Source organism: Fusarium mangiferae (genome assembly GCF_900044065.1).
Source record: "Fusarium mangiferae strain MRC7560 genome assembly, contig: FMAN_scaffold009, whole genome shotgun sequence".
In the NCBI taxonomy this organism is placed as follows: Eukaryota; Fungi; Ascomycota; class Sordariomycetes; order Hypocreales; family Nectriaceae; genus Fusarium; species Fusarium mangiferae.
The window spans coordinates 1,532,913-1,548,360 of NW_024573929.1; the positions used below are offsets into that span (position 1 = coordinate 1,532,913).

A 15,448-nucleotide genomic window follows, 5' to 3' on the forward strand; every position below is an offset into this window, starting at 1 on the left:
GAGCAGCCCGCCCCATATTTCCGCTATTTGGGAGGTGCCATCAGCTACGACATGGAGCAATCAACAAACATGGATGGGGGAGAGAGTTTGCCTGACATGTCCGCATGAGGATGCCTGGCTGCCGAATGTCAAGTCGATACAAGACTCGGATTGTCCGCGGGTAAAGGTACGGGTGCCACTTTCTGTGAGAAGCTTCATGCCCGCTCGCTTCATGCCCGCTCGCTTCATGCCCTCCACAAGTGCCTTGGCCTTTGAACATGTTCGCATGGAATAATTTCTGCAATACTGTTCATTGTCTTGCCTTGCCAAACGGGCTCGCTATCTGTAATAGGGAACCAAGAGATCTTCGACCCTGGAGGAGAATGCTAAGCTAGCCCCCCGTAGGGACCCTAAACTTCGCCTAAATTTTGCGATAAGTCGCAATTAGAAGGACCTCTGAGTCTCGGCTCTCCATATTTGGACGCATGGAAATGTACCGCATCGGTCCCGTAAACTCGCAGCAGGGGCCGGCGGTCCGAATAGCTTCGGTCAATTCATCAAGCTTGAGCGTTTACTAATCACACACCGTAACACGAAGTAGAGAGGAAAAGAATTTGCAGCTAAGAATCGTACTCGCTTTTTTCGCGGCAAGCCTCGGAGATTGACGTGGAGATGAATGTTGCTGTTTGGACCTCAGAGCGTTGCCGAAAGGAGAGACGTGCAAGTTGAGATGCTGCGCATATCCATCCGAGTAACAAGTAGATACTTTGGCAAAAAGCGACCTTTCGAGCTTGGAGGCTTTGTTATAAGACTATCTAATTGCACAGAATAACTTCTTCTACTCGTCAAGTATCTTCGTGGCTTGTTACTCTGTGTTCTTTTGCAACGTCCTTTTTATTGTCTCTCAACGGACAAGTCTGATTATCTTATCTACTACCCGGCCCTTTTGACCCTATCGCAATGGACGAAGTTGTTGAGGATGCGAGCCCTCCGAATGGCAACCAATATTGTTGCCAAAACGGCCAAAAAGGTCACCAGCAGCTTGAACAGGTCATGGCGAAACTCTCCGATGAGTTGATCGCTTTGAAAGATGAGGTACGAGACCTTTGCCACTATATGACCACTGCAGCAACTTCGGATGCAATTCTGGAGATCAAGACTCAGCTCCAAGAACTTCTCAATGAAACTCCTTCATTTCCCGATGAGCTTCTTCCTGGCGACAGTCCGACGCTCAGATATGTTCTGGCTGAGGATTCAGATGTGAGACTCATCGAGGAGGGAGGCCTGACAAATTCCAAGATTTGCGAACGTCTACGGAAGCTCCCAGGTAGTCATTGGCAGGACATTTCTGCTGCAACGTTGCTGAAGCCAAAGGTTGCCAATCGCAACAGCAACCGGCGCCCGTGTATCTTGATTGATGTTAAATCATGGGAGTCTGACGATGCAATTCGGAAACAATCTGCCGCGATCGGCAAGGAATTCGGGGTCTCGACCAACTGTTGGCTCATCGAGCCTCGATACACCGTCGAGGTCCGAGACATCGGGATTGACCATTCATCAAAAAGAACTACAGCCTGAGGCAAATTGCCAGGCAACTGCAGTTCAAAGAACTTACCGTCACCGCAAGAGTGTCATACAACAGGCTCCTTCTGGACACTTCGGACCTCAGTATTGCCTTGCACCTCTCCAGAACGCCTATCACCATCATGAAAAGGCAATATGATTGCATGTAAGGTTCCATTCCAAAGCCTGCTGTAACTGACTGCGACCGAGCACTAACCAAAATCACTCCAGACCTTTCCCCGCCCAAGGGACCCCGCTATTTCGTTACAATAAAAACTGTTCGTCACTAAAGAAAAATGCTGTCTCTGCGGCGGTGATCATCCAACCTGGGACTCCAAGTGCACAGACATACCATCGATCCGACAGCACGACGGCCCCTCCAAGTTCCAGAAGGCGGGGCCCCACTGGGCTAGCTTGCTCAACACAGGCACCAACGTGTCTGCAACCAAGGAGACACCAAAAGCGACTAAAAAAGCAACAAACAACAAGAAAGCAAACTCGTCCCCGGCAACTAAGCAGGCCTCGAAGGAAAAGACTCCAAAGTCGGCAAATTCCTCAGCCTCCGATGAAACCACACAACGAAGAGACGAGGCAGGCGGCTCAAGTCTGCAGATATTGATCCGAAACAAACTACTCTCACTTGTGGTATCCCAATCGCGATGCCCAAGCTTTTGAGGATGATCTGGCCATTTTATTGTTAGTTAAGACTGAGGTATCGTTGGCCGTCCTCAAAGGGCGATCCCATGGTATAATAACGAGGGTATTGGCCGAGCCCCGTGTGATATCGACAAGATTGGATGCCCTCGAGTTTCAAAGCCAATCCAAAACCGACCATTGTGGTGGTCTCGATAGGGTAACTGCAGGATGCGATGAGCTCGGTGTCATTGAGTAATGGTTCCGACAGCTTGGGTTATGGCATGTTTCAGCAACGCAAGACGGCCCTTGGTATAAGTATGACACTCTTCTAATTTCATGAAACCATTCATGACTTGGTATATTCAGACGAGGTAGTCTCTGAGATGGATGCATATTGAGCATTATAAATCGACTGTATTGAAGACTGATACAGGAATTATTCCTTTTGTGATTCCGTCGCGGGCAAGGTCGACTTTTAACCGACGAAGACACAGACCCAGGACTGCCATGGTATTTCGTTAGTTTAAAAAGAAAATACGGGTCTAATATCTGGACGAGACCAGAACTAGAGGAGCTTTGATCAATGTAGATACAGCCTAGCTCAGGTAGCAATCCGGACAGACGCTCTGGCGCAAAGTATTGTGCGCACTTTTGTCGAACAGGCTGAATAGCTTGTTTGATGGTGGAAAACGGAAGGTATATTGTCCCCTTCTTCTTATCGTAACCATGGGGAGTGTGTTTTGGGGCCAGATTAGGATTCGTAAACGTGTCGTAGTTAAGACTCAGGTAGTACCGGTCCTTGCTTCGAACCAGTGTAGCTATAGGGGCGGCGTAATTTCCAACAGAACAGGGCGTGCGGTGACTTCGATGACGGCAGACCATGAGGACTTCTCTGTGTGTTGCCCCCCCATCCGGCACAGGATCTCGGATGAACCTTTCGAAGTCATGCCAGTAGATTACCTTATGCTCACAGAGACGGATATAACCTGTCCTTGCAATACACACTTTCTGACCAGCAGAAAAGCATAAAGATGGATGCTTGACTTTACACGCAGTGCAGAATTCCCAGTCCCATACATTTCTGGCTGCAAATTTACAGTTTAGTGACATGCGCTGTTTCTTGCGGGCGTCTTTGCATGCGGTACATAGACTTTCGTTTCTGATGAGGTCGCCGAGCCCTTTTGAGTCTTCTCTGTTGATCTTGTGACCAAAACAATGCTTTTCCTCGGAGTAACCATCCCTGTGCCACCAGGTTGAAAAGTACGGGCGTGGCTCATCACAACACGTTTGCCACAAAGCACTGGGTTGCGAACATACTCTGCAGCAGTCGTCGCTTGAGAAGACGTGCGAAAGAAATTGACGATCCTGCGTCAGTCGTCTGAAACGTCTAGAGACTTGACGAAGGACAAAGAAGGCGAATATGGAGGGTTTATCGTTCCCTAGATAGATATGATGAACAATAAGTATCATGACCTCGTCCGGTAGTCCGTTTAGCTCGGGTCTTGTACTTGGGGCCAGAGTAGTAGTAAGGCCGGTCAGATCGATTTCTATTGTCGATATTCGTTAATGCTATAGAAGTCCGGGGTATTTCATGCTTACCTGACGGCCTCGGCTTCGCAAAGAAGAGGCTAAGCAATGCTTGGAGCCAGCTTAATATTATGAGTACTAGAATCATGATGGATCCGGGTTCGTCTTTGAAGTCTCCGCTGCTGATTTGTTGAATAAGAAATTGATTAAGCGGAAGATTTCTCCACATTCCATGACTGAGGCATGTCTCTTATAAGTGACCAAGTAGAGTTCTTATCTTTTGCATATTGCATAATGTAAAGTTCAAAACTTTTAGGCCACCAACAGCTCTATGTTGACCAATCAGTCTTGAACCATACAAAGTCAAGTCCTGTTGAGTTTGAGGGAAAAGGGAGACCAAAATGTATATCGATCAAGAGGCGCTTGTTCATGACGGGAACGAACTCCCTCGCCAAGTTCAGTGCCCTGCCAAAAGGAGGTAAGAAACTTGAGAGATTTTTTTCACAATGACAGAAATACTACTAAAATTAAGAAATATTTCATGTGCTCGGTTTACCTGAAGCTTCTTGTTAGTCGACGTGGAGATCCTAAGTTGTGTTATCTCCTCTTTGACTCGTGATTGAAAGCCTGGGGTCTCTACCTACTGTCCAAGCCACGGATCAACCTTTCAGCGGCCCCGTCTCAAAATGGACCAACCACCGTTCGGTGCTGTGGTGCGGCAATTCGAATTGTTCGGCGCTTAACTCAATCTCCATCATCTCGGCCTGGCGAGTTTATAGTCATGGACTCACCGCACGAGGCGCCATACTATTGTATGGCAGATACAAGATGCCGTCTCTGTCGATTCGAGTTGCGAGAAGGCGACTTGGTGATCTCGCGTTCGTTTACCGATCCATACCACTTGACTAGGACTTAGCTTACATAAAAACAGATATAGGAAGTCAACGATTTTCTATGGATTTCAAGCTCCGCATGATTGAAACTGTACACGATAGCTACGAATGGATCAATCTACATACTTGCGCAAGACGCCGATGCATGATGCAAGGTCGCCGTGTACCATTCTTCCACCATGAATGCTTCCGCTTTAGACTTTATGACATATCGGACGCCCTAACCACTTCTGGAGAATGGAGTTTTGAACCGCCCGCAAGCGAGATCAGTCGATGTTCTCATCGTATCAAGAACCTGCTGGCCCCAAAGCTTAGAGACCAACTTCAGATCAGACTGCCTCCCGAGACTCTAATAACTATTGCTGGACATCTTGTACGAGAATGTGCTGCTGTCACAGCTGAAGAACAGTCGCTAGGCACCGCGGTCTCTGATACTACTGTTGACGTTACGCGAGATATATACGCCAATTATACTGCTGTCGACGGCGTGCGTTATGTCAAGAGCCTTTGCAATACGGCGTCAAATTCCGATGACCCAGATCACCCCACGCTACTGAGCAAAAAGAGTAAGCCAATTGACAAAATATGGATCGCTGAAGATCATCGTGGAATTCGGTGTGTCGTATTCTGTGGTAAGGATGCCCTGCTGGTAGGGTCAACACCGATTACGAAGTCATGGTGGAGGCCTCTTACTATTTCGAACGATACCAAAGAGATTGCAATAAAGTCTGATGTAAGTACGATCTTCCCATTGACATTCATCCTAACTTCCTTTAGGGTATCAAGTTGCGAGACATCGTTTTATCTGGTGAGAGTGGACCGAAACCTAGCAGCAACTATGTTAGTTGGGCAGATCTTTCACATCCGGAGAATGTCATTGACATCATGACACTTGAGCCAATTGGCGTTGTCCCCGAGAGACTCAGGATGATGCCCTTCACTTGCAACGCCAGTGGTACAACAGGATACACGGCAGTGACAGATGGACCATCTGTTGCAATGATCCATGCTCACGGACACGATGATACTAGCTTCTATGCAGATGTGGATGCTGCTTACCCTCGCGACTTCTTTATGCACATGCCTCTAGATGATGGGGAATATGTTACTGAGATATGTCGAAGGCATGGACTGGGCGCAGGGAATCGGTCCTCGGCATGTTTGGTGGTAAGACAATGACTGCTGCCATCTTATATGCGATAACACTCGGAACTAACACTCCCCAAGTTCACAACCAACAAAGGAAGAAATACACTTTTTGGAACAAGTGGTCCTCCAGAGTCTTGCTTAGCGCTTGAAAAGATCTTTACACCCGCAGAAAGCGGAACCACCATATGGTTCAACGACTCATCATCGGTGCAATCAAAGTCACTCAGATATTTTGCCTACGACGTGACTGAACCACCTTCTCAACGACCCTTCCCAGCCTCATTGGTTCCAAACGCTCCGTGCTTTTGGACTACGAGCACTGAGCCATGGTTCGTTTCATCCTGCAGCATGGAAGGACTTGTGGCTATGACCCTCTGCAGGGATACGGCACTTGCTCATCGACCCATCATCGGGATCTTGGTAGAATACGAGAACGGTCACCGGGAGTGTTTGGGTCAATACCGATTTGATAGGACCCTTGCCAAGTTGCGGCTGGATCATGCTGCAGATCTGTTTATTGGCAGCCTAAGGACCATACGATCATATCTCTACGTTGCGGAAATCACCACGTCTTCACCTAATGAGAGTGGTATCTCGTCGTGGGTGAGGGTTTTTGGACATGGTAGACTGGAATGGTGGTCCTCACTCCGACATTCTATCGTGCGTTACACATCAACAACAGGACAGTTCACCAATATGGGAACAAGAACCTAAATCCAGACTATGCTAATCTCAAAAACAGTTCAGTCTCCCAGGAGTCCTCATTGGCGTTTTTAGATCGGGTTGTATCAGCTAGGCAACACTGAAATGGGACAAACAATAGCCGGGAGACACTCTGGACACGGAACGAAACACCAAAGGCAGTCATGATATATTCGGACTCTAGATCATTGATTCTGATGCAACCTCCAGCTGCATCAAGAATTTGACTCTGCAGCTCTCAGAAACTACCGAATGGTCATAAATCCTAACCACAGCATAGCCGATGCAGCACCATTGCTGGCGTAATACCTCTCCACTAACGTGTCTACTCTTCTGAGTGACTGGTTCGGGGATATTTCACACAAAACCCAGTACGCATCTTCAGGGAAGGTTTGTTACAGCCATAGAGAATCTAGACGGCCGGTGCTCGATGTTCAGCGAAGCATCCTGGGAGAGCCTTCAAAAAGGTCCAATGGATGGCACGACGCTCATGTCGAGTGTTGTTGTTCCTTGATAATTGATAGTACAAAGACGTAAAACATATGAATGGATCGTGACGAGATGTATTAGGACACCCAAGAGCTTGTGATATGATAGTATCGAGATGAACTATAGAACAGATGTTCTGCTTCTCAGAATACTCAACAAACCCGTTTGCTGGATAAATAATTGGTCTACGGACCATACCCTGCACGGTACATATATTAAGAACAGTCTGCTGCCTAGATGAAAATGACAGACGCTGCCAGGTTGTGAATAGTACCGCGAGGCCATCGGTCGCATTCCTTTAGCTGATTGATCGTACCGACTCCGAACGCCCCAGTCCTAAGTTATCCAAACTTTAGAAAACCTTGAAGAATAAATTTAAGTTAAAATCATTGATTGCAGTTTAATTATGACCTGAAAGTTACAAGTCCAAACTTCTGAAGGTAATGAATATTAAGCGACTTTAACATACTGCAGGGTATATGGCTGCAATAGCTCCGTTTGTAGTGGGCTTGCGGCTTTAGGCGAGATGAATGTGCACGACCAACCTCGCACAAGCCATTTCTTCAATACGAAATGCTTAAAGGTTTCAGCCAAGGCAGAATCCCAGGTTTGTCATCAAACCGACACAAACCGAGCTAGCAGTAGCGGCTTCGCCTTAGCGCAGGTTCCCTCCTGCCAGGAAATTATCCGTGAGCTGCCAATTGAGAAACAAGGCAGATACCATTGACAAATGAATCATGCCTTAATTAAAAATGATAACCAAGGAAATATCTTTTCGGCACAGAAAACTAGCAAACACCTGGCAAAGAGGAAGCTCGGCGTAGCAGGCAACAGAATTATGGTTTGTCGCCCAATCAGATTATAGTGCGGAGTGATTGAGCCAATCATACGGCTAGGCAGAATCAATAGGCAGGCAAGGCAGCCATCGACGTCAATTGAGGCACAAACACCCGGGCTGACTCACGTCCTCATGTCTACGGCATATAAGACGTACTGTGCTGTCGGGCACTTCTCATCTTTCTCTCTTTAAAACACTTGTTCCATCGTCATCCAATCCCATTGTAATCAGGCTAGAGTGCTGCGCCTCAGACTTGCTTACCCGGAACCCTCACTGTGCTATCGCTACGGCTTACGGTTCCCCATCGCCTCATTATTTCACCAGTTTCTCAGCTGACATCGCTGTCGATTTGAGTCTTTGACAGCATCAGCCGACAGCGTCTTTTGCCCACGTCATCGAGAATAAGAAACAACATGTCACTCTTTGGCGGTTCACGAATTGGCAGTCGTAGGGTTACCCCGCCATGCGGCTGCTACATCTTCATCCAAGACACGCCCAGGTACCTCCCTCAGGTCCAGATCAAGGCTCATACCACGATCCTCGCCACAACATCTCGCACCAACCTCACCCAAACTTTTGTCAACCCCAGCGGCGAAGCGATTGATGAATTGCGCTATGTCTTCCCTCTCTATGACGGTGTCTCCGTCGTCGCCTTCACCTGCACCGTTGGCTCTCGCGGCATCAAAGGCGTAGTCAAAGAACGACAGAAGGCTCAGCAAGTCTACAATGAAGCCAAGGCCAAAGGACAAACCGCTGGCCTGTTCAAACAGTCCCTTGAAGCAGCTGATACTTTCACTACCACTATTGGAAATGTCCCAGCTGGTGAAAAGGTGCAGGTAGACATCACGTACCTTGGAGAGCTCAAGCATGATGCTCAAGTCGATGGTCTTCGCTTTACTATCCCAACAGAGATTGTTCCACGATATGGGGATTCTCAATCCCTCCCCTCGTCTAACGTTTTGCAGAAAGATGGGATCTCGTTCACCATCGATGCAGAGATGCCAGACGGCTCAGCCATCAAATCCATTCAGTCCCCGTCTCATCCTCTTTCAGTAGAGATCGGCACCACCTCTACCACGAAGTCCCAGGATCCCTCCCTCCAGAGAGCCTCAGCTACCCTCCAACAGGGCACTACCCATCTGGAAGAAGACTTTGTTGTCCAAGTAGTCGCCACAAAGCTAGGAGAACCGTCAGCTATCCTGGAAACTCACCCCACCATCCCGAATCAACGCGCCATCATGACCACGCTTGTCCCCAAGTTCAAACTACCTGCCGAAAAGCCAGAGATTGTTTTCATCTGCGACAGAAGTGGAAGTATGGGTGGCCAGATCCCTGGCCTCAAAACCGCTCTCCAGATCTTTCTCAAGTCTCTCCCTGTTGGCGTCAAGTTCAACATCTGCAGTTTTGGCTCACATTTCAGTTTCCTCTGGGATCGGTCTCAGTCTTACAGCCAAGAGACACTCGACAAGGCTGTTCAGCACGTTGAGACTTTTGACAGCGACTATGGCGGCACTGAAATGTATCAGCCATTCGAGGCTACTTTCAAGAAGCGCTACAAGGACATGAACCTCGAAGTCTTCCTGCTCACAGACGGCGAGATCTGGGACCAAGATCGACTTTTCCAGCTTATCAACAAGGAAGTGGCTGATAGCAAGGGTGCTGCGCGAGTCTTTTCTCTTGGTATTGGAGCAGGTGCCAGTACCTCTCTGATTGAGGGTATTGCTAGAGCTGGTAACGGCTTTGCTCAGACGGTTGCTGATGATGAGAAGATGGACAAGAAGGTAGTCCGCATGCTTCGAGGAGCTTTGTTTCCTCATATTTCGGATTATTCTCTGGAGATCAAGTATGACAAAGGAGATTCTTCGGCCGAAGATGACTTTGAGTTGGTTGAGAAGGTCATTGACGCGTTGAAGATTGATACTGTCCAGGACGAAAGGAAGACCAAGGAAGTGGAAGTACCAAAGAAGCCCATCTCCTTGTTTGACGCATCTTCCAAAGATGATGACGATACCGAGATGACTGAAGCCCCAGAGATCGACAACAAGTTTGACCATCTTCCTGGCGTTCCTCTTCCTCGTTATCTGCAGACACCCGGCACCATCCCTCCGCTTTTCCCTTTCAACCGTACCACCGTGTACGTCCTTCTCTCCGATGACACTCCTTCACAGCAACCCAAATCTGTCATCCTCAGAGGCACCTCGAGCCATGGTCCTCTTGAACTCGAGATCCCCATCACGGCAGTCGCCGATAAAGACTCTGTCATTCATCAACTCGCAGCACGGAAGGAAGTCAAGGAACTTGAAGAAGGCCGGGGATGGCTCAAGCATGCCAAGGACTCCGACGGCAAACTACTGGGGGAGAAGTACGATGGCCGCTTCTCTGACATGGTCGAGCGTGAGGCTGTGCGTCTTGGTGTCAAATATCAGGTTGGAGGCAAGTGGTGCTCATTCGTGGCTGTTGAGGATAACGGAAGCGAGGTAGAGCGAGGAGAAGCCCAAGAGGCTGTACCTGATGAGCCTTTACGGCGCGCCATGCCACAAATGATGACTGCTAGCTTCGGTGCAGCGAGCAGTGGCAAACCTTTTCTTTCGTTTCTCAGCCGTTCTCGCAAATCAAACCAGCCAGATACCAGGAGCACCGGGGGTTTTGGAAGTACCGGCAGTGTAACACTCGGAGCTGCTCCAGCTACAGCTCGATACGCCAAACTTTCTTCTGCAGGTCGTGGTGGTGGCCTTTTCGGAAGTTCTGGGTCGTCCAACCGCGGTGGAGGACTGTTCGGAAACTCAAACGCTCAAGCCCGCAGTTTCGCCCCAGGGTCTAGTGCATCATCTGGTAGTCTTTTCGGTGCTGCGCCGGGAGGATCGTTTAGCACAACGGGAGGCCTGTTTGGCAGTGCTTCTATACCTCCCCCTCCTCCTCCTGCAGCACCAACTGTTCAAGCCGCAGCACTCGCACCCCCCGCGGCTGCAGTTGATGAAGATCTTATCGATGAGTATCAGAAAGAGATGGATGAGGCTGCAGCTATGCCGCTGGACTGTTCAATCGAAGGCGAAGAGTCTGATGAAGACATGGGGTTTGCATTGATGGACGACGGACCTCCTGCTCCTGCACCAGCTGCCTTCTCTTCCTTCTGCTCCATGCCTGCAACCTCTATTGCTACAGCTCCCAAGAAAAAGTCCATCGGCGACATGGAGCCATTGCAGGCTTTGACTTCTCTTCAAACATTTGCAGGTAGCTGGTCGTGGAGTTCGGATCTCGAGCATGTTCTGGGCTTGACCTCTGAGCAGGTTTCCAAGTTGGCGCTCCCGGCTTCAGTCAAGGACCATTCAGAGAAGGACGATGTGCTGGCTACCGCGTGTGCTGTGTTGTTCTTCAAGAAGAAGCTGCAAGAGGAGATGGATACTTGGGAAATGTTGGTTGAGAAGGCGGAGGGATGGTTGGAGGACAACATTGGGGAGGATGATGTTTCTGAGCTACTTAGTGTGCTCGAGAAGTTGTTTTAAATAGTTTATTTATGGCCATATGTTGAAGAAGTGTTCAAATAGTTAGTTAGCAGTATGAAATGACAATCTAGTTATTTATGCATTCACGTTTTATTCTAGGTTCTCATTTCCATGTAGTAAAAACTCAAAAAAATCCACTGTGCACGATTCTCCGAGTGGTGAAATGAGAGGCATGTGTCAACGTCATGTGGCTCTGCTTGATTGAGGAATGAAAAACCTTGTCGCAGTATACAACAGTAGATTTAATGTTGATATCTTTGAGACAAGCCAAACAAATTTTTGTAAGTTCGTGTTTCTTTCTCTACAGGCAGGCAGGCGACGATGCAAGATAAAGAAATAAAAGAATGTGTCTGTGAGGGAGGCAAGGGAAAATACAGTGTGCCAGTAATGCATCAATTGATGGCGCATTCTTGGCTCGTGAATTATTGTCCGAGAAGTTGTCGCATATAATAATGTGTTCGGGTGATTATTTACAAACCTGCAATAGAAATAAGTGGCAGCATCAATTACCCATTACAATATTTTGTCCCATCCACTTGTTCATTTACTTGGATGGGGAAGAAGAATCTGGCGCGAGTTACTTTTACCCTCCAACAACAAAGAGGAGTGACAGGGATCGTAATTTCCTATCCTCCTATCCATCAATCCACACATCTGCCAATCCACTTTAGCTGAACATCGCAACCACACACAACACATCAAGCCAACGCATTAAAAAATCACAATTCACTTCACAATTGGGTATTTTTCTTACCAAATTTTGTGTGATTGAAATTTTTTCCATCTTCGTAATTTCAACTGCCATGCTCTTGTGCAAGTTGATCGGTCCGTGGCTATGGAAACTGCTTCAGTCGCACTTTTGCTGCAGTGCTACTGTTTCGACTCTCTGTCTGTCTATCAATCCCAAATGCAATAGCTTTCTTTTTTACAAACGTGCTTCTGTGACGCTATGGAGTTGGTTGAACAGAAAGTGGTGAAAAGTTTGGCTAACTTAAGCGTTTGCAATTTCCTATTCTCCAATCCTACTATTTGCTTTGCTTTTCTCCTATATCTCAGCAGAAAGTCAGACCTAGAATTACACTTTAGTTGAAACTTAACGCATACCTCCAGAGGACTGGTAAATGTAAATTTCCGCTCTTTGGTTGTCAAGAGTCTCAGCAACACAATACATGTTAAAGCCAATGGCAGTACTGCATACTACCTGCGACATCAGTAAAACAGCAATACATGCCCTTTACTATGCGCAGATAAACTCGTCTACTCCAATTGATGAAAGTTAAAAGTCAATTGACCTGCACTAACTCATTGTCGAGAAGTCTTTACCCAGTAGCGATGACCGATAAATTCCTCTGTCACAGTCTCAATCCAAATCGCGACTCCGATCGCCCCTTCTCTCAGACCTATTATCGATCAGTAATACACATGAAGAATAACTTTTCAACTTACCTCGAACACAGTCCAAGCTCAGTGAGATGCTCATCACCATCGAACCAAGCTTTGCTAAACTCCTTTTAATCCTACACTCTCCGGTTCAGCGGCGAGTCTTCCTCGTTGATAGCCAACTCTTGCAATCTCAAAGGCGAGCAGATGATATGCGTCTTTACACCTAACTCTTCGCCGAATTCAAAAACCGTTACATCAGCAGTTCGTTGATGATATGGCTCAATTCTTTTCCCTCATCTTCTCATAAACATAAACATCATCTTTATCCGAAAACACCTTTGTCTCAATGTAAGCTTTGGAGACAGGCCTGTCGCGAAAGTTTGAGCTTCCCGAGTTGTGAATGTAGTGCACTTCACGTCGTGTTTTCCACTTCCGTTGCGCAAGACCGCGAATAAAGGCTTGGGCGGAGGGAACGTGATAACCGTTAGCTGTATGAATGACGATATCGTGTGCTGAAGCTACTTCGGTGAGAAAATCTGTATCGTCGAGGTTTTTGAAGAAAAGAGGTGTCATGGGGAGGGATGATAGAGTCGAGGCTTGAGCTTGAGTGCGGACCAGGGCCGTGATGGGAAACTTTACAAGGAACGGGTTGGCGAGGATCGTGGTTAATACGCTGCCACCACTGAAGTTTTAAGTAAAGGGTCTCAAGGGATAAAAGGGGTCATTTACACGTAGCCCGTGGCGCCGGTGATAAGAATTCTCTGAGTTTCCATGTTATTTGTGGTTAGTAGGCTGAAGGTAGGGAGATTGAACTTGTGAGATCGTCAAGTATCATTCATCATCACTCTTTGACTAGGGGTAATGGGTATTTTATACTTTGGACAGTGGCTTCGTGTCACAAATCACATATACTGATGGAGTGTAGGGAGTTACCCAAAGGAGAAATCGGAGGTTGTATGGAGAAGGCTTCGGGGTTAAGGACCCGGACTTAGCAACACTGGATCCCTCGAGCGGATATAAATCATGGCATACAGACAGATTTGATGGAGTCTTGATTTGACAGCGTCATGGAGGCGTAAGGTAACAGGGTTGATTGGTTCATCTCTGTTCAGAGAAGACTCGCAACATAAACGTCCAAGAAACCAGCCCACGCCCTTGTCTTTGTCTGATCCCGCATCATGGCTGCCTCCTCATGGTTCCCATGAGGGTTCTCGCAATTATACTGCTTACTTTGATTGTACCACTTATAAATTATTTACGCAATGGACGTCTTGGATCAACCCTAAACGACTACCTTCGGCTTTCTCTTTTTTTTTCGCACAACCCACCGTGTAGAGACATCATATCAAAGGTATCATGTGCAGTTGAGACCTGTCATTGAAAACTTTTCATTCACCATTTATCAACTCCAGCGACTACTTGCTATTTCATGTCAGGAGACCAATCCTCTTAACTTTGGGCTTCAGCTGATGGGAGAAGCGTTCGGCTTTGCGCACCAGGAGACAGAGCATCTCACCTGCCGGAACGAGACCTTGGCCAGTCGCAATCAAATTCTCGTTCACTGAATGGCCCAGGCTCGTCTGACTATGTGCGACAATCGAGAGGCGATGGATTAGTTCCTTGCTGAAATGAGGGACTCCATTCTTGGTGAGTGTGCCAACTCTCGGGTATCCGTCGACATCGTCATCTAGGGTATCGACAGTGCCCTCATATGATAGGAAAGGAGGAATGAACATGGAAGGAATCAAACCAACTAATAACGTGCTCCAAATTTTGTCTGATGATTTAAGCTCTCAGCCACAATCTCAACCGTAAATAATACATCTGATGATTTCCCAACATTCGTTGCCACCTCTATCGCTGTCTGCATCGCCACCCTGACTACCATTTCCCTCATCAGAGACTGCAACAGATGCATCACTAGAAACCGAAACAGGAGCTGCTTCATGCAAAGCTTCAACAGGACGAGCACCAACATTGCGCTAGAATTTTTCTCGGCCACCTCCATTTTTCCTATCCTGCCCATCAGCGACAGCTTGTGGACCGGCAATAAGACCACCAAGTTCATCGACAGACTTCTTCATCTTTCCAGCAACTTCCAACAGACTAAGCTTGGTGTCGGCAATTCCGCCACTAGCAGCGATAGTGGTGAGAGCGATGACAGAGCACTTGGTGCCTTCAACTGCTCAATTAAATCAGTAAAGCATCTTTCGAGGTACTACACCCATATTACAACATGGGAAAGGTCATCTCGGGTAACCCGCTAGAGGGCCTCAGACTCGCGGGTGATGTTGCGCTCTCTGTCGAGGGTCTCTTCCTCCGCGATGTCTCGGCCAACTCCCACACCAAGTGCATAGGTCTCGAGCCAGTTTCTTCATCTCACTGATCGTGTTGAAGAAGGAAGCAGGTGAAACATGCTGGCGTGGGTAGGAAATAAAAAATAAAAAAAACAAGCGCAGCGCACGCCTCACCTCGCAGGAGGTTGAGGCTGCGTCCTCCAAATAGAGGTTGGGAGAAAAAGGCAGGATAGGAAAAATGGAGGTGGCCGAGAAAAACAAACTAGCGAAAGGAACTAGAATTGGTGCACTCCAATCCCACTTTTTTCTCTACTCCGCCTTTCTCCACTTCTGCTGAACTCCCATCCCCTCAGTTCAATCACCTCCAGCTTTTTATCCTAAACTACTTAGACTAAGACTTTTGGCAATAATGTAAAGACTGCAAGCAAATGGGACGATGTAGAACTGAAAGGTGACGGGAAATGAAATGGCCAAGTCTAGAACACGTGC

The 15,448-nt window shown here is 47.6% G+C and overlaps 5 protein-coding genes across 5 annotated transcripts; 3 read left to right on the forward strand and 2 right to left on the reverse strand.

Moving 5' to 3' along the window:
- Nucleotides 1-939: 939 nt before the first annotated feature.
- On the forward strand, nucleotides 940-1,557 carry FMAN_08568 (uncharacterized protein; the record flags this gene model as incomplete). The annotated part of the gene is made up of 1 exon (XM_041835117.1): nucleotides 940-1,557. One exon carries the CDS (start codon nucleotides 940-942, stop codon nucleotides 1,555-1,557), a length of 618 nt encoding a protein of 205 aa, XP_041685313.1.
- A 3,186-nt stretch (nucleotides 1,558-4,743) lies between these two features.
- On the forward strand, nucleotides 4,744-6,461 carry FMAN_08567 (uncharacterized protein; the record flags this gene model as incomplete). Its single annotated transcript, XM_041835118.1, has 3 exons — nucleotides 4,744-5,331; nucleotides 5,376-5,765; nucleotides 5,826-6,461. The coding sequence occupies 3 exons, from the start codon at nucleotides 4,744-4,746 to the stop codon at nucleotides 6,459-6,461; spliced, it is 1,614 nt and encodes a 537-aa protein (XP_041685314.1).
- Nucleotides 6,462-8,189: 1,728 nt separating this feature from the next.
- FMAN_08566 (uncharacterized protein) lies at nucleotides 8,190-11,279 on the forward strand (the record flags this gene model as incomplete). The annotated part of the gene is made up of 1 exon (XM_041835120.1): nucleotides 8,190-11,279. The coding sequence occupies one exon, from the start codon at nucleotides 8,190-8,192 to the stop codon at nucleotides 11,277-11,279; it is 3,090 nt and encodes a 1,029-aa protein (XP_041685315.1).
- Nucleotides 11,280-12,941: 1,662 nt separating this feature from the next.
- Nucleotides 12,942-13,435, reverse strand: FMAN_16164 (uncharacterized protein; the record flags this gene model as incomplete). The annotated part of the gene is made up of 2 exons (XM_041835121.1): nucleotides 12,942-13,344; nucleotides 13,392-13,435. 2 exons carry the CDS (start codon nucleotides 13,433-13,435, stop codon nucleotides 12,942-12,944), a joined length of 447 nt encoding a protein of 148 aa, XP_041685316.1.
- A 1,209-nt stretch (nucleotides 13,436-14,644) lies between these two features.
- On the reverse strand, nucleotides 14,645-15,017 carry FMAN_08565 (uncharacterized protein; the record flags this gene model as incomplete). Its single annotated transcript, XM_041835122.1, has 2 exons — nucleotides 14,645-14,844; nucleotides 14,942-15,017. The coding sequence occupies 2 exons, from the start codon at nucleotides 15,015-15,017 to the stop codon at nucleotides 14,645-14,647; spliced, it is 276 nt and encodes a 91-aa protein (XP_041685317.1).
- Nucleotides 15,018-15,448: the final 431 nt, after the last annotated feature.